This window comes from Bos javanicus, chromosome 2 (assembly GCF_032452875.1).
Source record: "Bos javanicus breed banteng chromosome 2, ARS-OSU_banteng_1.0, whole genome shotgun sequence".
NCBI lineage: Eukaryota > Metazoa > Chordata > Mammalia > Artiodactyla > Bovidae > Bos > Bos javanicus.
Window position 1 is genome coordinate 91,727,926 of NC_083869.1, and position 21,434 is coordinate 91,749,359.

Genomic DNA, 21,434 nt, shown 5'->3' on the forward strand with positions numbered 1-21,434 from the left:
CAGTAAAAATTCTAGCAGTCATTCTTGTAGAAAAACAGTTTTGAAAAAGAAGACTAATGTTGAAGGATTTAAACTACCTGATTTCAGAGTTCTAGTGTAAAGCTACAGTAATCAGGACAGTGTGGTATTGGTATAGAAATAAAAAACAGTGGAATAGAAAATAGAATCCAGAAAAAGATCCACACGTATTTTTGATGAAAGTGCAAGATAATTCAATGGGGAAAAGATATATTGCTTTTAACAACTGGATGTGTATCTGTAAAACATGAACTTCAACCCTTATTACCTCACCATACACAAAAATTAATTCGGAATTTATTTAGGCTGGAACATAAAACTATAAAACTTTTAGAGGAAAACAGAGAAGAAAATCTGTGTGTTCTGGGGTTAGGAAAATTTTTTTGTAGAGAGCACATTAAAAACCATGAAGCTTAAAAGAAAAAAGTCAATAAATTGAATTTTATTCAATTAAATTTTTATTTTTTAACTCTGCTATTAAGAATGATGTTATATGACAAGGCCAGCCATATAGACTGAGAAGAATATTTACAAAATATCTCAGGAGACAACTTGTAGAAAAAACAGTTTGAAAATATTTCATCAGAAAATATACATGAATTGTACATGAGAAGATGTTCAACATTAGTTATTAGGGAAATGCAAATTAAAGTTACAGTGAACCAAACTACACCAGAACACACCGTCTGGAATGGCTGCAGTTAAAAACGTGATGCCAAGTGTTGGAGAAATGTGGTGAAACAGGAGGTGGTACAGTGTACATTGCTGGTAAGTATGCAACATTTCAGCCACTTTAGAAAACTGTTGGCAGCGTCTTATGAAGTTAGATATACACCTACCAGCTGATCTGGCAGTCCCTTCCTACACGTTTATTTATGAGGAACGAAGGTGTATAGTCACACAAGTACTTAAACTCAAATGTTCATAGCTGCTTTTTCATCATAGCCAAGACTGGAAACAACCCAAGTGTCTTTCAGCTGGTGAATGGATAAGCTAACTGTGGGTCATCCATCCATTCAATGGAATACTGTTCAGCAGTGGAAAGGATTAAGCTACTGGTTCTTCCTGGCTCTGATGGTAAAGAACCCACCTACCAATGCAGGAGACTTAAGCGACGTGGGTTCGATCCCTGGGTCAGGAAGATACCTGGGTGAAGAGAATGGCTACCTACTCCAGTACTGCCTGGAAAATACCACGGACAGAGGAGTCTAGTGGCAATGGCTCATCGGTTTCAGAGAGTTGAACACAGCTGAGCAACTAGCACACGCAGCAGTCTAAATGGATCTCAAGCTTTATGAAAAAGAAAGAATCAAGGCACAGAAGATTCAGGCTTTATGATTCTTTCTAAATGAAATCCAGAAGATGAGGGTTTGGGCTTCCCAAGTGGCGTTGGTGATGAAGAACTCCCCTGCCAGTGCAGGAAACTTAAGAGACGTGGGTTCAACCCTTGGGTCAGGAAGATCCCCTGGAGGAGGGCATAGTAACCCACTCCAGTATTCTTGCCTGGAGAATCCCATGGACAGAGGAGCCTGGTGGGCTCCATGGGGTCGCAGAGAGTCAGACACGACTGAAGTGATGTAGCACACACACATCCTGGCAGGTGAGGGAATTTGCACAGGGGCACAAGGAGACTTTGGGCTAACAACCATTGTCCAGTGTGATGGTTGTGGTGGGAGCTGTTCATTTGTCACGTGTCTGGGTACATACATGTATCAAAACTCACTGAATTTTACACTTAGCTGATTGTGTTTTGTGTCTAAATTGCATCTTAATAAAGCTGCTTCTAAGAAAAGAAGCGCCCAAGGTACTCTCTAGGGTGTGGCCTTGGACACTGACAGGCTCTGCAAACTTGTTAGCTGACTTGAATATTGTCCTGGACAACGGGATGACAGTTTTCAGTTCTGAAAAACCAGCTCAGTGATTCCTTAAGAGGAAAGCATAATGAAAAGATATGCTTGTTAAAAAATCTACTCCTCAGTGAATATGCAGAAATCTGGGGAGACCTGTAAGAGAGGAAAGTAAGTTTATTTTCAGTCCAAATAACTCTTTAAAAGAAAATGCCTGATATTTTTCAAAGTTTATCTTTGTTAAGCTCAAATCTTTTAAAATGTAAAAATCAGATAAGCTCTTCCTTCCTCTTTCTGGCAAAACAAAAATAACCAGCTGTGTTCAGCTTATGATTGACTGCTCTTTGAGTGTGCATGCATGTTAAGGCTGTTGCCTGATGTCTTGTTTTGCTGTCTTAGACTTAGATTCATAGACTTTGCTAACTTAGCTAAGTTCATAGACTTAGCCCTGGCTCTCACCTGTGCCTGCATTTAGGGTCACCTCAGGAGTGTTTAATGTGTCTGTACTTCCAGACCTATTAAATCAGTCTGTGGATAGGGTACCCAGGCATCCGAATTTTTTAAAGTTCTTCAGATAATTTCAAGGTTGAGCACCACTGCATAGATTTATCCTAAGTGGAGATAACTTGTATATATAAGTATCTTGGTTGAACATGGGTAGAGAAAATACATTTTCTTGTATTTATTGTGTGCCTGGGGTAATGCAAGACTTATTACATATGAGACAGTTAGTCTCCCCATTTTGCAAACTAGAAAACTGAGGTTCAGAATAATTTATAATGTTATATAACAGAAAATGTGTTAAGAGATAGTATATCACAATAGTTACTAGTAATAATTAAAAGGGCTAACATTTATATAGAATGTTTACTCTGTACAAGGCCCTGGGCTACACATTATATGTGCATTGCCTCATTTAATGTAACAGTGCTTTGAGGTATTAGCATTATTATAACATCCATTATATAGCTGAGTAAAAAGCAGCTTAGGAAAGTGAAATATGTTCTGTAAAATGGTAAGTGGTATAGCTGGGATCTAAACTTGACAGCATAACTCCTGAGCCCATTCTTAACATTGTCTTAAGCTTGAACTCTGACAGACCTGGGATCGAGTCTTGGCTTGATTTCTACTGGTGTTAAATTATTTGTGACAAAATGACTTATTTGTCAGTGCCCATTTTACTTCTTTTCTTCTATCAAGTCATCTGTTCATGTGTTCCTCCAGCTCAGTGACAGAACTTCTTGGCAGAAGCATAAGCAGTGTATGATAATTTATCAGATAGCATTTCTGTCCTCACAAGACTTGTGATGGTCCCTTCTCTTATTCATCTTTGTATCTGTAAAAATCAGAATGGATGCTCCATTAATGATTGTCCAAGAATGAATAGTGCGTCTCATTCTGAGGAGTCCAGAACGCTCCTCAGTGAACATGGCACGCGTGATGTGCTCTGAGTGCTGAATGCGAGTTTCTCAGGCAGAAGAGAGAGAGAGGAGGGCCATCCAGTCAGAGAGAATCCTCTGAGTTGAAAGGGCATGGCGAGTAATGTCCTGTGCCTGGGGCCCTGGTGAACTGCAAGGAGGGCGTGGGTGAGCTAAGGGTGCCAGAGGGAAGTAAGTTATAATTAATATTGGGAGGCCTTGAATACCAGGATGAGGGTGTTTGGAATTTTTTTCTTTTTAAAAAATCTGATAGTAGAGGAAAATTGTGGAAGATCTTACGTAGGTTAATGATAAGTTCCCATGTACTTATATTTTAATTTTTTAAAAAGATATCTGAATAGTGTAGAGTGCATTAGAAAGAAAGAAAAATAGGAGTTGGAAAGACCAGTTTGGGTATCTTTCTAAGCAAGAGATTAGGACCTCAGCTGAGGTAGTGGTGCTGCAGATGTTGTCCATAAATAAACAGATGCAAATGGAAGTGTTTTTCATGCAGCACTGTCACTCAGTTCTTTTAACGCCTTCAGAGTTGTTTGCCAAAAACCAGTTGATGTTCTGTCTTTAAAAATTGCGTTTTGTATGATGTGTCATCTGATAACCTCATTAAAGTCTACCCTAGCTGTCGTTGAAAGCAAAGGAATGGGAGCCACCTCACTTGTGAAAAGCTGGGGTATTCTGGGGCGCCATTCTCTTTCTCAGTACCATGCTGGTAATTTGAATCGGCCCTCCGCGCCCAGAGTGTTTCTGTACGTAAGCATAGTGCGCCGCTGTAGTTTTGTTAAGGAGGAGAAAGATAAACAGGAAATGAGAACTTTTATGACTGATGCTTGACTGACGGTATCGTCCCAGCAGATCAGGTTTAGATGCAGGATTTTAAAAATCATGTCACTCACCCTGCTTGGAAAATCTTCAGGTGGCCCTGGTGCTGCGCTGATGAGGGCACTGACGGTGACGATGGAGAAAAGCGTGGGTGTGAGAGATTCAGAAGGCGTGCAATTAACAGGATTTGCGGTAGTTTGCTCTAAATTACTTTTCATTTACATTTCTGTAAGCATCAGGAATGTTATCAATCCAAAAAACCAAAAGTTAAAAAATATTAAGTTGACTGGAAATACTAAATACTCTACATACCTTGTATTCTCTTTAACCTTGTATGTCATTTAATTGTATTTGTTTAGGTGTTTGGTTATACTTTGAGAAATACACATAAACTCTTTGTAGTTTCTGCTAAAGTATTTTCTGGCATCCTCTGTCACTCTAATGGCAGATACTCAGTTTAGGAAAGCTGTTGAATTTTTACTAAAGCAGGCCAGAAATTTAAGTTACCTGGAGCAAGTTTTACTGTCTCAAAAGTCTCTGTTTCAGTTTGTTTCTTATTTGTTTAGGATTAAGGCTGCATAAGAAACAGTCAATATATGCTTCTCAAAATAGAGATTTTATTGAGTGAAATTCTGAGTGGCATAATAAAGGTATAGAAGATCTTTGTATAGAAGGTTTAGTTTGAGGGAGACTAGTAAAGGGAATGGCCACCCACTCGGGTATTCTTGCCCAGCAGGCTCCTCTGTCCATGGAATTCTCCAGGCAAGAATACTGGGGTGGGTTGCCATTCTCTTCTCCAGGGGATCTGCTCTATCCAGGGATCAAACTTAGATCTCCTGCATTACAGGCAGATCCTCTACCATCTGAGGCAGTGGGGAAGCCCAATATAGGGTGTCCCAATTTAACTGTACCATTGAGGACAATGTAATACTTAAGAACCAGAGATTTTCCGAGAAATCATTGAAAGGCCCCAGTTAACAAGTTATTTAAGTAATGAAAATCATAGGAGAGCTCATAGGTATCTCAGTTTTCTTAACACTTTCAATCTGTTACTGTGGAGGTGTTAAATTGGTGGCATAATACAGCATGTGTTTTGAAAGATATATATGGTAGATGCCCATCATTCACACAGTCACTGTTCTCATGCGCTCTAAAAGTGTGAGAAAAGAGACGTAAGTCTGCTATTCCCTCAATTTCATTTTCTCACTGGCCTCTCCTCATTTATCTCACTGCTGTAGTACCATTCCAATGTTTAAAGATACATGTTTTTACATAATATGGAGCTTTAACACAAGCTCTACTGAAGAAACAGCCATCTTTCCCCATTCTGGGATTGTGTGTATCTCTTCAATAGACGGATCAGTAGGTTTGACTAAATACTACTTTTTGCCATTTATGAAGTTTTGAACCTAACTTCAACGTGGAATTCCACTGTAGAGACTGGGTATTAGACAATGAACTTGGGTGGAGGGGCGGGTCCTGTGTTGAGAAAGTCAGTTTTTGATGTGTTGCAGAAGTTTGGAAAGGGTATTCATTACTTGGTTCTACCTTTCTATGAATGTTATTCTTCTTTTTTCATATCCTTTTTTTCCCTCCTCTAGTTGTGGCAATTTATGATTATACAAAAGACAAGGAAGATGAGCTGTCCTTTCAGGAAGGAGCCATTATTTATGTCATCAAGAAGAATGATGATGGTTGGTATGAGGGAGTTATGAATGGAGTGACTGGGCTTTTTCCTGGGAATTACGTGGAGTCTATCATGCATTATTCTGAGTAAAGCTCAGCAGGGCTGTCTCCCTCACAGGAATAGTCAGGTCTTCCCAGATTATCGAAAGGCCCTGGGGATTCCCCTCCAGTGAAGTGAATGAAGGATACAAATGACAAAAGCTACCTTTTTTTTTTTTTTGGTTTATCCCTCAGTATTAAAACAAAAAAGCAAGCTGAATTTGAACAAATGGATCTTTCTGCCATCACTTATACTATGCTGAGCTGTTTGGATTGAAATAAAGTGACGGTTTCTGAATATATCAGAGGTATAACAGCGTTAACTATGTGAAACAAATCAGGTTAAGACTGATTCAGAAAAAAAATCTGGGATCTTTCTCAGGAATATTGTACACCCTTGGGATTTCTCCTCCTGCGGAATCTGTGGCACTGGATGATCTGCAGTGCCCGTGCTAAAGGTTAGCTGCGTGGCCCAGTGCGTGCCCCAGCCCCACACTTTCTTCCACTTGTGTGAGGAGGCGGAACCGATATTTAAGTATCATACATAACCATTTTTGTAACTGTTTCAGATGACCTATTTCCTCTTCAGCACTGTAAATTCTGCATTTTCTCAGCACTTGAGTGCTCCGAACAAGTTAATGTTGAGCTGACTTGCATCCCTTCATGTTTCTCAGTTCGTAGATTATGAGATCGATTTGTCTCCATTCTGAGGGTGGTTTGGTCCTGCTGCTGCTGCTGCTGCTGCTGCGTGAGACTGCACTGCTGCAGTGCACCCACAGGGGTGACGGTGCAGCTGGTTTCACGAGCTCAGGTGGGCGTGCCGAGGTAGACAGGAAGGCTCCTAAGGTTCTAGAGAGGTGAACGGTGGAAGTGCCTGCTCATGAGGCATCCTAAACCCCGGCCTTAGGTGCTGTTTTGAGGAGTAGGATCTTAGAGGTCAGACCAACTATTTCTTTACTTCTTTCACTATTTAGGGAATGAAATTTTTTTTTTTTAAGTTATTTTCAATTCTCTTGAGAGTCACTGGGAATACAAGGCTTGCTCCTGTGCTCTCTGAATGTTATTAATGGCAAGTGTTAGCTACTGTTGAATTTGTTTACTCACTTAGAAAAGATAACTATTCCCCTGATTCTGTGTGATTGGCCTTTGCAGTAGCTGCTCTTGGTGAGAATCTGAACCTTATATTTCAGATTAAGAATAGTGGGATGAGTGGTATAAGGCCAAGTGCTTATCTGAGGTGTTTTTTTGTTTTGTTTTTTTTTAATCTGCACAATTACAGCTTTGAATTCAGTGGAGTTTGGAAGGCAGATGACTTTAGTCACCTCTTCTGTAATAAGAGATATTGAAAAAAATCCAGGAGGCCTGGCTGTTTGGCAGGTGAATGCTGTGATGATGCACCAGCTCACAGGCCAAAGATGCCATGGGTCCTTTCTAGTCTCAGTGTCCTGGCCAGAAGAGAGCTCTGCCAGGTGACTTCCCAGTGCTGGGTGAAAGGTGAGAGCTGGCAGCTGCGTATGTTTCAGACATGGGCCTTGAGCATGGTAGTGCGGGTGAGGAACGTGACTGAAAAGTGAGCAAGTGTGGTAGGTGTGAGGGAGTTCAGATAGTGCAGACAGAGCTAATACTCTACCTACGAATCTATTACCAGAGCACAAAACTCATCACCATGTAACTGAGACCCAGATACAGTGTTTCCTTAAGATTTTTGTTTTAAAGTTGCAGGTTTTTTTCCTCAAACATTGCAGTTAGCAAAGATTTCCCAGACACTGCATTTCATTTTCATTAACTTGCCTCCATTACACTGTAAATTACACTTCATACTTTGTTAGGTCACCGTGATACCCTTAATTCCCTGCAATTCCCTGTCTTCCTTCAAAGTAATGGCCCTTGAGTGTCCTCTGAGCCTTCAGCTTCATTATGGATGCAACCAAGACTATACTTGGAGAGGTTAAACTCTTCCTAGTGTTGGTGTGTAACTAGGAGAAGTATTTTGAAATTAGATGTTCAAAGTTATTTAAATAGTTTTTTGCCGAGAAAGCTTAGTGAACTAATAAAGCAGAAGGTATCTCAAAATCCAGCAAATAGTTCCCACAGCTCCCACCTTCAGAAGCCCAGAAGGCAACTGTGCATAAAGAGTTGGTGGTGAAGAAAAAAACAGTTGGTGGTGGTCAGCTTGCCCGTGGGACCCCTGCTGGACTGGAGAGCTGAGAAGATTCCAGTGAAGACCTGCAGCACAGGGATCCATGGGTCAGCTGATTTTCCCTATATTTTTTAGTACTAATGTGTGTGTAGTTTTTTGTTTTAAAAACACCTGTTGGATTTTCTTCATATTTTACCTTTTTTGTACAGTTTTAAATTCTATATATTGTTTTGGAAGGATACTATGTAATGATGATGGGCCAGGCTTAAAGTCATTGGAGACTTTTAATATTTCATAGGCTGCATGTTATTAATAGTCTGAGGGTAGTATTTGTTTTATTGTACGTTCACCCCATTTTTAAATAAACAAGATGGTTGGTAGTAGGAATTCTAAACGAGTGCAGAAATCTTACATGGTACCTAGTATTGTGGCAAAGGTGATTCAGGTATAAAATCTGCTGACCAGTAAGCAACCATTTTATTGGGCTAGAGGAGGTCCATTTCCTCTTTAAGTGTTTTTGACTTGTGTCTAGTCCCTTTTGCCTTTAAAAAAAAAGGGGGGGGGGATTTGACTTAAAAGTTGTTCCCTTTTTAAAAGTATTACTATTGGACAGGCCATGGGGATTTCAATGAAAGCATACTTGTTGACCTTATGACCTAGGCAATAAATTGAAAACCAAAATCTTGTCAACATGTCAAAATCTCGATTTGAGAGATTGAGCCTGTTGTTTGAAATACATATGAATCCTTTAAGGTGTCTGGTTTAGTGCTTCCCATCTTTTGCCGACTTGCTTTCTGTCTTCGGGACCCCTGCTACTTTTGCTGTGTTCCTAAGAGTCATTGGTGAGACGTTTTCATCCTTCCTATTCCCCTCCTGTTGCTGTTTATTACCCAGCCAGAGAGACTTTTGTGTCTTCACAGTGGTCTCTGTAATGTAGCTGTGCTTCTCAGCAATCTCATGATCACTAAGATTTTTCTGAGAGGCATGAAAACGATAGTAGTGTGCTTTATCCTTTTATGCTCCCTTTCTTTTAGCAGGTGACCATTCTGCACTAAGAACTGGTACTTTTTCTTTAACTACCTTTCTTCCTCTGTGGAGAGAGCATGGCATGACCTGAAGGCCACCTCTCTCTTTGAAAAGGCTTTGATGGAGGAGCTAGCAGGTGGTTGACACATCTTGGAAAAGAACGGGGATCTGCATCACTTCTTATCTGTTTGCTTCTGAACTTCTTTGGCCAGAAACTCCTGATCAGTGTTAAGGTGATAATTTCCCTCACATGATTTACTTAAGAGTTTTAGAGCTAGATGAGATTTCAGAAATTTTAGTTCAGTCTCATTTTACTGATGAGGTTAGGTGTTTCATTTCAGGTAACAGCTAGTTAACAACAGTAGTAGAATCCCTGACTCAGCGCCTGGTATTCTTTCTGCAACTGTCTTAATTGTGTTGTATGTTTATTTTAAAGTTCTACTTGATATCTTCAGGAAGATACTTGAAAAGTTAACACTATGTTTCAATTAATACAATTCAAAGTGTTGTTTAAAGGAGTGTATTGAGTGCAGCCTTAATTAGTAAAAGTAATCTTCATTTTAACCCTTTTGAAACTACACTCAGTACAAATGGTCTTTTTCATTAGGTGTATGTACCTAAAACAATACGGTGTCTCAGCACTGGAAGGAGCAGCACAGCCTTATCTGAGAGCCTTAGAAAACAGTTCTTGAATGGAGGCAATGTGCTCATTACCTTAAGTGTATTTTGTGCTGAGCTTTGTTCCAATTTGAGAATCTCATACTTTAAAAAAAAAAAAATTGACAAATAAAGTGACAGGGCCTGTGTATAAATGATCCTTGCTAAATATCTTGAGGTTTTTTTTGTAAAAAATCAAACAAAAAGCAGACAAAAAGCTTATTTTCACATTAAAATGGAAACGTCTTTTGCAAACTTTAGAATTCTATGGAAAAGCAGTTTTTATCATATTTTGTGTCCATGCATCTTTTTCTTAACAAAATAGTTTACAGAAAAGAATGTAAACAATTTGTGATCTGGCCAGTTGTGCTTACAGCTCCCACAGGGAGGGTTGGTGTTACGCCTTCAGTAAAAACGATGTAGGAAAACCTGAGGGAGCATCTGTTGCCAGTAATGTTTCTTGTGTGTGCCATTAAACCACCTCCAGATAAGTTGGGGGGACATTTCACTTTTTAATTTTGAAACTGTATTTGGAATTAATTGTTGCTGTGTACTAAGAACTTGGCCTAAATAAAACCCTACAAGGTGTATCCGAGTGTCTCGTGAACGTATTTCTGCAAGTAACCTTTTTGGCCTCGCCGTGCGGCATCTCAGCTCCCTGACCAGGGCGTGAGCCTGAGCCGTACCAGTGAAAGCCCGGAATCCTTAGCACTAGGTGGTAAGTTGCAAGTGCGCGCGTGCTGCAGTCCATGGGGTCGCAAAGAGTTGGACACGACTGAACGACCGAACTGAAAAAAAAGTGTGTCAGAAAATCCTTCCCTGTTGCTCTAAATACTTTGTCCTTATTTTTGTTGTAAATGAACCTGAAGTTTTGATTACTTTTCACCAAACACATAGTTCTTTTAATATAAAAAGGAAACCTGTTTTTGCCCTAATTTGGTAAATGGTAACATGATTGTAAATACATTCAAATCCACATGTACACATACCTCGACACGGCAGTCAACACGATTGTGGTACCAAGGCTTCCAAACAAAAAGCACCCTTTTTTGTTCTAGTTCTTACCTAACTGTTGTTTAAAGGGGAAAAAATCTTGTTATTTTCAGTTGAACACACCAAATTATAGTTTACCTTCACGCTTTATGTGCGTCTTGCAATCTGTCTTGGGTACCTCAACATAAATAGCAAAACCAGGTTCTTACAGTGCCGATCCACAAACAGTCCAGTACAGTTCAGATGTTTAAATGAATCTATGTATTCTTTTTATTAAGGACTGGATAAGCTGACATAATGGTAACACGTAAATTACACTGACTGCATGACTACTGTCCTAAGCCATTACAATAGTTTACTGACAGTAACTTGGCAAGAATAAAGTAACTTGGAAAATAACTTAATCCAGCAGTAGAACAAAAACATCATCAGTAGTACTGAATATATCTCTCATATATATATATCTATATATAGGTTTAGCACAATCAGGGAGCAAGGCACATAATGAAATGAGTGTACATTTTAAGTAGAATAAAATAATAGCAACAAAGCTGAAAGAAAAACTGTAACTTCATCTTTACCGAGCTGTGCATAATCATCTGAATAATGTCCTCTATCCTGTACTTTTAATGCAGTTCCCTTTGCCTTTTTCATGCTTTAAAAAGGTATATTCCTACACTGTATATCCGTGAGCCTTTACTCCATTTTTTTTTTTTTTTAAGAAATGGGAAGAGAGGGAGCAATCTCAGTTAAATGTGCAATTTTTCTTTAAAACAGTAAACAATGCTTTTATGACATTTACACAAGCTGATATTCTAAATGTACATTTCTATAAAAGGAGTTCACTAGTGGCTGACAATAAAATTAAGTGAAGTCATTTGAAACATTCCAGTTAATGCTTTTTTTTTCCCTAGGAGAAATTATTTACAAGTACAGAGATATAGGAGGTGGTAATCATGAAAAAATGGCAGTTTTTGGTATTGGGTTACAATAAACTTGACAAACAACGGACAGTTCGCAGAATGTGGGTTTGTTCAAGTGCCACAAGCACTTCTGCTTGAGAAGAGGCTGAGGCTTCACTTATGCGCTTGGTATCAGTAGCCATCCATGTTCTACGTTCATTCTGAACTTGGCCATCTTTTAAACATGTAGTATTCACCATCACCCTGACCTGACTCACTACTCTAAATATCTTTGGTAGAAAGCAGCCAGACCTTGATTAGGCAGATGAAGCCATCTCGTGAGACAGTCACTTTTTCTGTTTCTGCACAAACTAGAAACACCTTCCTTCTTTCATTAGCACCTCAAAGTTTGCTTGTTAGATTTTTTTATGCTGTTCCTCCAAGAGTTCAAGGCACTGGGGAAATACAGCAGATGTTTTCTAAATGCTTTATACTTCAACAAGCAAAGAGCAAACCAATTTCCTTCAAATGTTTATCAAGTATATTGTGTTTAGCTTATTTTTACTGAGCAAGTGTATTCTACAGCTAAACTTTGAATTTCTTATACATATAGACCTTCTAAGGGCACAATTAAGAACTGCACATGTGTTTACTTTGAGGGAGACTAGTAAAGAGATAATAGTCTTCCATTCAGTTTTTAAAGGAAAATACATCTTAATTCTGTACTACTTGCATCTCTCCATGGATCACATCTCAACTTTGTGAGTGGGCAAACATTCCTACAGCGTCAGGAATAACTTGCTATGTGTAAATAATGTGAAGTGTATAAAACAAAACTTCAAGTGCCAAAAGGTTCTTGCAACCTAAAATGATTTTTAGAAATAAACATCCTCTTATAAATATACAAATCCAAATTATTTAAAGGAAGTCATTACACCTATAATCACATAGGATCATACAGTTTTAATTGGTTTAAACAAAATCTGTGAGGTTATCAGATTACATAAGTTATACATTGTTCTAAAGTTAACTACATAAAACCTACATGAAACAGTTTGGTAATATAGAAAACTAGGAAAAGGTTTTCTTGTTTAAAATCACCTTGTGTTTGTAACATAAAATTGCTCTTAACTGTGGGAAAAAGAGTGATAAGGGGTTCTGTTGGTGGCCTGATAGTCAAATCAATCCGACCATTACCTGAAGTTTTTTTCAGGCTCCTTATAGCCTAACATCCTTGACATGAACTTATTAGCAGTTGTATTCTCCCAGAATAGCAGCTTCTGAAACTCTTAATTGAATGCACAGCTCCTATTGGAATTATTCTTCATGATCCCCCCAATTCTGTTTACTTTTGATCTCCTTAGGACTGCTTTTAGTGGCAAGTAAACTTACATGGAGATGGGACTGCCGAAATAGTTCGCAGCCCTTCCTTAGCAGGCTATGCCGGCAGTGGGCAGGAGCACCTTGATGTCCGAGGACTGTGGGACGGTCTGTGGGACATTCCTCTGAGATGTTCTGATGAAAACTGTTTCCTGTAACTTCTGAAGAATCAGCAATCTTATTTTAAAAAGCCCCAGAAATTAAAAAAAAAAAAACCAATTTACAGTGAAGTGGGTACCTGTAAACCTTAAGAGTAGTTACTTTTTCCAAGAGCAGAATTCTACAGCAGCTAAGGAAAAAAAAAAATGTATTTGGCTAATAAAAGCCAAGGTTCAATATAGAATAATCTAACATAACTATGAACTTAATGTTTTAACAGACTAGACTTTGCTGCCCTTCAGAGTTGTTGCCAAAACTTTAAGCATAGGTTGGATCCAATTTTGAAATTTTGTGGTACAAGTTAAGGATGTCACTAATAGCAAGTCACTAGCTCTTAACAGGCACCTGTCTGCACTGCCCTGAACAGCAGGATACTATTCATTTTTCAGTACAGCCAAGCCAACTGACAAGACTCTTCCTTGACCTGGAGAAGCCTTGCTGGGTTAGAGGAGCTGAGCAGGAGGCAGTGGAAGAAGGCACAGTACCAGTGTCATCTGGCAGTGTTTTTCTTGAACACACCAGGGAAGAAGAGAGCCCAGATAACAATCTCCAAACCACATCCCAACAAAAATCCCAATAAAAAAAAAAAAAAAACAAAACCCAGGGAGTAAAACACTGGCAGTGTATTTAAAGTATCATTTTGGTTTTTTTGATTCAGTTGTTTCACATAAAGAGGGAAAAAAAAGTTGATTAATAGCCGCCCTTTGTCTTTGGAAGAATGTAACGGGCAACAGCCTGTTGTCAAATAGTCACCACGCCACTGACACAGCTCCTCTCCTCTGGCAGTGTTCTCCTTGGTGTCCCTGATGTTCTAAAGGATATCTGCTCTTTCAGGAAAATGATACACTAGAAGCAGCATCAGTTCAGGATAACTACCGTCAGGACTGACAAAAGCAAGAAGGCCCAGGAAATCCCCCGCTGAAAAAAAAAAAAAGTTGGATTTTACAGCTCAAATCAGGAGTGAAGGAAGACTGAGGAAACATGATTTCTTCCCTCAGGGAGAGCTGTCCATCCTTATATAAAAGACCACCACCACAATAAAAAAACCCTAGTGATGAATGTTTATACCATTGGATTCAGAGTCTTAAAAGTCCTCTATCTCACAAATAAGGGTGATCCTTAGAAGATACAGCTGCGGGCAGAAGACTGGGGAATCACTTCATTCGTGAGTCACAGTGGCGCCTGGCAGTGTTACTCAAATGTACTCAAATTGCAGTGCATGCTTAAATGAACAAGATTAGATGTGGTAAAGGTCACTTCATAACCATAATATCAAGCACATAAAACTTTGTGAACTGAAAAAGATCTAAAGTATCTTTTAAAGAAGCAGGGCTATAACAAATGCACACTGGTATATATTCTTATTGCTCTATAAACAGGAGTATACTATCACATCGTGGAGATGTGACAATGGGGAGGGGGTTCCACTTTCTCTAATGCAGTACTTTGTTGCAGAGTGAGAAATCCTGTGTACACAGCACAATCTTGCTAACTCTTGAAATATTTACCATCTCTGTTCCACTTTATGGACATCACTTTTTCCTTACAGATAGGGTCGAACACTACGCAGTTGCACCGGTGATCCCTATTCACAACAGGCACAGATGTTCATTACAAGGTGTGCTGACTTATCACTGCTGGGGAGGTACTTTTTATTCTCTCGTTTAAGAGCAGTTCTAAGGTTGGCCTAATGGTCAGTTTATCATCACAAATTGCTAAGTCAGTACACATTTCTCAAACCAAGGAAAATTCAGAGGGGAAAATAAAACATCCGGAAGTACAGTGTGAAGCATATGGAATTACAGTGTGTCGTTAGAGCAATGGTTCCATGTTACACCGAACTGCATATACACAGTATGTAGTGTCACTTACTGTCCTTGGACTACAGACTCCATCAGAATACCTGGTAACTTGGACAAATCTCTACACCCGGGCTACAACAAGCAAGGACCCTATTGTGCTCCGGTCACTATGGATGAAATCGTCTAAACACTCATTTTCCCCCCTCCCTCTATGACAGTCCCATACTTAAGTGAATTCTTTGTATGTCACATTACCAGCTACAAAAAACCTAATTAATGACAGCTGCACAGGGGCCAGTTTTCTCTTTTCTAATCCATCCCTTCAGAGAGCAATACAAAAAAAGACACATTTCAGAAGGTGATTTTGTTTTTCGTAATGATGCAACATAATGGACAAAGGATGTGAGTATCTGATATAGCAGCTGTCTATGGATACCTAATATCAACACCCACTCACAGCACACACTATAAGGAGGTAACTGGTGACCCAAAGACACGCCGGGACAGAGCATTCCGAGGGTATCCTGTTGGATAGTCTTTTACAATAAATCAAAGCAAGGATCATGAAACCAAACTTGATGGCACTTCACAAGCTCGAGGAAAGGATCCCAACAGTACAGAAAGAACTACAGGATAACAGCACTAGATTATCCACGTGTTACAGGCGAAGAGCTTCCCTGTGACGGGGCACACTCGAGATTCCGGTGGGGTCATGGCAGCAGTATTGCAACTAGAATGGTTTAGTTACACCACACATTTACTGTTTTCTATGCACAACCACACACTGAGAGTGTCTGAAAATTTCCCCACACTGCACTATGACCCATTCTATGAAACTGATTCCTAGTTAAAGTGCCCCTTTATAGAGAAATGAAGTGTCAAGCAGTTCTAACTTCAGCCAACTGGGGAAAAAAACCACAAAAGCCCCATAGATACACCAAACATTCTGGTTGTCTTCTCAAACTGAGAAATAGCACATTATACATCTATCCTTAATATATAATACGCAACATGCACAGAAAGGCCGCACATGGACATTTATAAAATATCTTCTAAAGTCTGAAGTTTTTGGTCCAACCCAAATGATAACAGAAATTGTAAGGGACAAGACATATATCCCCTTCCATGCCGCTGCCACCCAAAATACACAAAACTCGTTTTCAGATTAGGAGTGAGAAAGAATAAATAGAATCACTTTCAGCTATATATATACATATAGATATATGTATACATATATATACATACACGCTACCTATCTATATATGTATAGCTATGTGTGTACACGCACATGTATGCGCACACACAGCTGAACACTACCTGAATAACGACGACATACCAGGAGGCTCTGAACACCTGAATTCATAGATGATCAGGTAAGCTGATTGTAGAACTGATTACAGATTGCATGAAAATAAAACCCTACGGTAGCTACCAATCTCTTGAGAGCTTCGTGTTCTGGTCTCTTTTGGGGGGAGCGGGAGGCGGTCCTCTCCGCAACGTTGCATAGCCTGATATATGACTGCCTCCGTAAGCGGCTTTCTGCTGCTCTGAAAGCAGTTCGGGGGGTGGCGGGGGCAATGCCATGTCATCCATGGTGGCTGTGGGTTCCGCTCTACACACGCGGGAGGAGGAGAGCGAGCCGTGCCGGGTGATGGACTTGCGCTGCAGTGTCCTGTTGAGGTCAGCCAGGAAGCCAGGCTGGACACTAAGGCTGGATTTGGGCGAGGTGGGCACTTGCGGCACGACTGCGGCCGTGGCTGGCTGCTCCGAGATCTCGGCTTGAGTGAGGCGGGTGCTATCGTTCCGTTTGGGTCGCGTGGGCGGAGGGGCCTTCTTCACCGACGCTTTGGACCAGGGCTGCGGCTGCGGGTTAACAACGGCCACTTTTGGAGAGGTGCTTCCTGAGAACACTGCTGGGATGTCGATGGGGGGCAGAGGAAGCTCGGTTTCTGGCGGAGGGGGTGGGAAGTCAGAATCGGACGGAGGAGAAGGGAACTCCACCGCCGAGTCCTTGCCGCGCCCGCTCAGCGCAGCCGCCTTCACAGGCAGGCATCCTTGCTGGAGCACCCCGGGAAGGTTAACTCCGGAAAGATGGAGTTTTCCTGGCTTGGGGGGCGCTGCTGGAGGTGGTGGGGTCTCCCTACTGGGAGACCCCGACGGTTCGGCTGGCGATGCGAACTTGCTGATTAGACTGTCCACTGAGGGTTTCTTGGGCTCAGGGTGCTCCGCACAGCTGCTGGACTTAATGCTGGAGTTGCGCTGCGGGGTCGGGGGCGGTTTCTTTGCCCCGGGGCTGCAGGTTTTACTGGTCTTTCTGCCCGGAGAGCTGCTTTTGTCCGGGGCAGGAGCCGCTGCGGGTGTGGCTGGCGGCGGAGGTGGCGGTGGCGGTGGCGGCTGCGGGGCCGGGGCGGGTGGCGGTGGGGGCGGAGGGAACACCAGGCTGCTCTCTGGGGGAGGAGGGGGGAAGTCCGGAGAAGGGACAGGGACGGAGCTGGGCTGCCACTTGGGCTTTGCTTTCACGGCAGGGGGGGACTGTGGGGTGAGGCTGACGGAGGCAGGCTTTAAGGGCGGCCCCTCGGCGGGAGGTGGGGCTGGAGGTGGGGGGAACTGGCTGGCTATCTGCTTCACCACAGAGGGCGCCGGGGACAGCGGGGAGGGGGGCGGTTTTACACTGAAGCTCTGCTGCTTGGGTAGCGTGGGCGGGGGCACCGGACCCGGAGGAACAGGGGGAGAGGGTGGAACGTGAGACACAGGAAGAACCGGCTGCTTTTTTACTGGGGGCACTGGCGGAGTAGGTGTGGGTGGCAACGACTGTGTCACTGCGGGTGGCACAGTCTTGGTGCTCGCTGCTGGGGGCAAGGTCACAAGGGGCTTGGGGGGGGCCTGGGGAGGGAGTGGGGCAGGGACGGGAGGAGGAGGTGGGGGCGCTGGAGGAGCTGTCTGCGTGCCATGTTGGATGTGATGGATCTTCAGTGGAGGAGGTGGGGGACTGAATTGTGGCAGGGATGGGGTGCAGGGGGCGGGCTTCAACTGGGCCATAGCCGAGCCGGGAGTGGGGGCCGGGGGCGGGGGGGGCGGGGGAGGCACCACTCCATTGGGGGGTACCAGGATCTGAGGCTTCACTGAGAGTGAGGTCGAGGGCTGCATCCCTGATGCGGGGGGAGGCTTAAACAGGGCTCCCGAATGCTGAGAGGCGTTCTGCAGCCTGGTTATTGTGCTGTACTTGACAAACATTGTGGCTGCGGAGCCCGCAGACGGGGCGGACTGGCTGGGGAGGGGAGGGGGAGGGGGAGGCGGAGGGGGCGGGGGAGGAGGAGGGGGAGGAGGTGGGGGTGGGAGGGGTGGTGAAGGCTGTGAGGCCGTGTAGGGGGTGACTAGCTTGGGCTGTGGGGATAAAGGGGGAATGAGTGAAGTGTAGGGTCGATTCACAGACTCCATTCTGGCCTAAAAGGAGTATAAAAGGGAGGTTGGGAGAGAGAAAACACAACAAACAAAACAGTTACAGAGGTTAAGATTTGACTGTTAAACTAAAAAGCAAGGAATCAGAGACATGCAGGAAAGGAAGCAGCAGCTGATGATGGTAAAGACGGACAAAGCAGGAAGGCTAAAGTCCAACTCCCAGGGTAACGGGCCTGGAGAAAATCTGTTTACCTACCAATCTTCTCAGACGCCTAGACTGCTTAACTGCCTGGGGATAATTTCCTGTGGCAAGTCTGTCTGGATGATGCCCTCTGCTTTCTGACCTCTGGTTTTCACACACCCTGCCCCGGGGCCATCGCCAGGGCCTCGGAGCACAGACCGCCCCCTGGACTGTGGCAGAGGGAGATGAGATGACTGGAGTTCACCTTTCAGTCCAGGACTGCATCCACATCAAGCAGATGCCATAACTGGGTTTAGGAGAGCTGGTGGAGGGCCTCCGGAAGAATGAGGATGGCTTTTTGATGCTAGTGAGCGGTATGAGTATGAGAATGTTCAGCAGGCGTGCACAGTCACACAGCAATGAATGAGCTTGACACACACACTCGTGTTCGTGTGAGACACTTGCATCCAACATGCACAGAAGTCCAGCAATGCAGGTAAAGGGGGGGTATTCTTTACATTTGTTTTACTGGAAAATACATAAAGAAATGCTTCATAAACATTACAGCTAAAGATCATAAAAATACCATACAGAAAAAGCCAGAAGAAAATGAGAGGAAACTTTGGAAGGCTAAAGGAAATGTATCAAGACACAGGAGCTAGAGTTTGCCAACAACCTACTGACCAGCCCATCTGAGCACCTCCTGGCATGGCCCAAAGGGCCACACCCGGGCATTTATTTTCTAGAGCTGCTCATGCATGAATGTGGTTCAAGTGCTTCTGAGAGCAGAGGAAGGACTCTCGGCTTAGTAACTCTGGGTATATCTTTTGGGCTCTTTGAACAAACTGTGAGGATCCAAGATAAACCATCTGTTTCAATTCTGAATGACATCTAATTAGCACTGGGAATGCTTAGGTTAGTAGTCTAGAAGGCTCATGACAGTGCTAAGTTCTAGTGCCCATCAGGTCATTCCCATGTTCCTTTAATAACTGCACATCAACATAAAAGCATTAGTTTGCAAGATCTGGTTACAGGAGTCACCCAGGTTAATGTGCTTCCAAAGAACAGCCCCTGACCTTAACTTGACCCTGTCTTGGCTGCTGCAGGGGTGGAGAACTTAGCTGTGGTGGCCTTCTCATTTGGCACCTGAGACTGTGGTAACAAGGAGAAGAAACATACAGGGGGTCATGACTCAAGCACAGTGCCACTGCTGTGCGGCAGAGTTCATGGTCTTTCTGAAGCTATGTGCCATGAGGTACTCTGCTGCTTGATCACAGACCATTTGGACCCTTTGCTTCCCTGGGCCTTTCTCCTAACAGTTGGCTAGTTCCACCATTTAAAATGCATGTGGATGACACCATTAAGTTCGGTAAGGTAAAGGACTTTTCTTTAGGCACCTGAATTTTGTAAGCGCAGCTTCTCCACAATATATATGGAATATCAGCACCAGATAGTGCTGTTCCATTCAAATTGATTAAATATGGGAAGGAAAAAAATTCCTTAAAAGTCTGAGCCTCTGGTAAGGGGGTTAAACTTCATTGTCTTGAGAATTTAGGTTATTGGCCCCAATTCTCAAATATTTATTCCTAAGAGAAGGTGTTCCACCCCCACACTGGGCTACCTATGCCTCTTCCACCCTCCCCAAATCCAGTTAATCAACCATATATGGAAATAAAGGAATAAATTGAGGGGAAATATCCATTTAACTCTTACTGAATGTACTTGTGTAAGTGATTCAGAGAAGAAAAACAAAAACAAAAATGATTTTTGGATGAAAACAGAATGGCCAGACCGGGCAAGCTTCTGGCTCCTCGCCTCAGCGTGCGCCTGTGCCGCTGAGAGTGGCAGAGCTGGGCCACCATGGCCCACAGGACATCAGAGACAGCGTAATATGGTGAGCCAGAGAACCTCTCTGTTTCTAAGCAGCCTTGCACTAATTACACTTGTCCTTCAGCGTCAATGAACAACCTTCTACGCAAGGCTTGGAGGTCCGGTATTTTAAGGGGATTAATGGGAATTTTGTCTTCCACATAAACTGTAAATTGAGAAAAATTCACCAATGTGCAAAGAAATGCCAAAAAGCATAAAAGAAAAGGAGTCTGAATAAGTTAATAGCCAATAAAGTAACAAGCAACTCTTAGCAGTTTCTCTGGAACAACAGCAAGGTATCGCCACTAGAGGGTGTTGTTGCTCCATCCAAATTAAGAGAGGAAACGGGGAGATTGTCATTTCTTAAAATTCTGAGCCACTGATAAAACTGCTAGGTGGTGGTGGTTTTTTTTTTTTGAGATCTTAGATCATCAGAGCCAATTCATAAATATCCATTTCTGAGAAGCAAAGAAAGAATACTGAGATAAGGCCAAGAAAGATTCCTAATGAAGGAATAAAAGAGCACTACGCTCCCCCTCCTCCCCTCAGAACACTAGAGAGACGTCCCCTCTGCCCTGACCCGAACATTACCTTGCTGGACTCTTCCAGCTGCGTGCCTCGCTTCCAGGCCTCGGAGAAGATGGAGCTCACCATGCTCTGGGAACGGACGTGTCCTGCCGGCTGGGTGTCAGACACTCCACTGTCAGACTGATTGGAGTGATTGGACTGAGATTCTGTTTGAAACATTTTCAAAAGTCAGATTAAATAAGTATTGGGACAGTATAAATATGTACGTTTGTATAAAGCTTTCACTCTAGATTAGACAGGATGCAGAACGGCAAGTTACTTTTACCTGACCCATTTCACACAGACACAGCCCTTGTTTTCCACTAGAAAACCTCTCGCATCCTAGGGCAAATAGGAGATCTCGATTCTTTTTAAACTGCTCATCAGGAGAAACTGATAATTACAACAAAAGGTTCATGTAACATTATTGGTATCCTGACAACCTATCTTGTAAGAACTCCTAGCAAGTAAGAAAATTAATGAACCATGAATAGAAGAGTGGTTTTTTTAAAAC

General features: G+C 42.5%; 2 protein-coding genes across 22 annotated transcripts in view; one reads left to right on the forward strand and one right to left on the reverse strand.

Moving 5' to 3' along the window:
- The window catches only part of ABI2 (abl interactor 2), a 101,518-nt gene extending 91,260 nt beyond the window's left edge, over positions 1-10,258 (forward strand). For 15 of the 16 annotated variants that reach the window (XM_061381890.1, XM_061381909.1, XM_061381837.1 and 12 more), the window contains one exon: positions 5,722-10,258. In XM_061381890.1, the coding sequence (XP_061237874.1) occupies positions 5,722-5,897 (176 nt within the window). In that variant the 3' untranslated portion in view covers positions 5,898-10,258. The remainder of the gene's footprint in view (positions 1-5,721) is intronic. The other variant, XM_061381824.1, reaches the window with a different exon arrangement.
- A 649-nt stretch (positions 10,259-10,907) lies between these two features.
- RAPH1 (Ras association (RalGDS/AF-6) and pleckstrin homology domains 1) overlaps positions 10,908-21,434 on the reverse strand; it is a 103,064-nt gene continuing 92,537 nt past the window's right edge. For 4 of the 6 annotated variants that reach the window (XM_061381793.1, XM_061381802.1, XM_061381797.1 and 1 more), the window contains 2 exons: positions 20,945-21,087; positions 10,908-18,348 (listed from right to left, as the gene is read on the reverse strand). In XM_061381793.1, the coding sequence (XP_061237777.1) occupies positions 16,333-18,348; positions 20,945-21,087 (2,159 nt within the window). In that variant the 3' untranslated portion in view covers positions 10,908-16,332. The other 2 variants (XM_061381815.1, XM_061381816.1) reach the window with 2 other exon arrangements.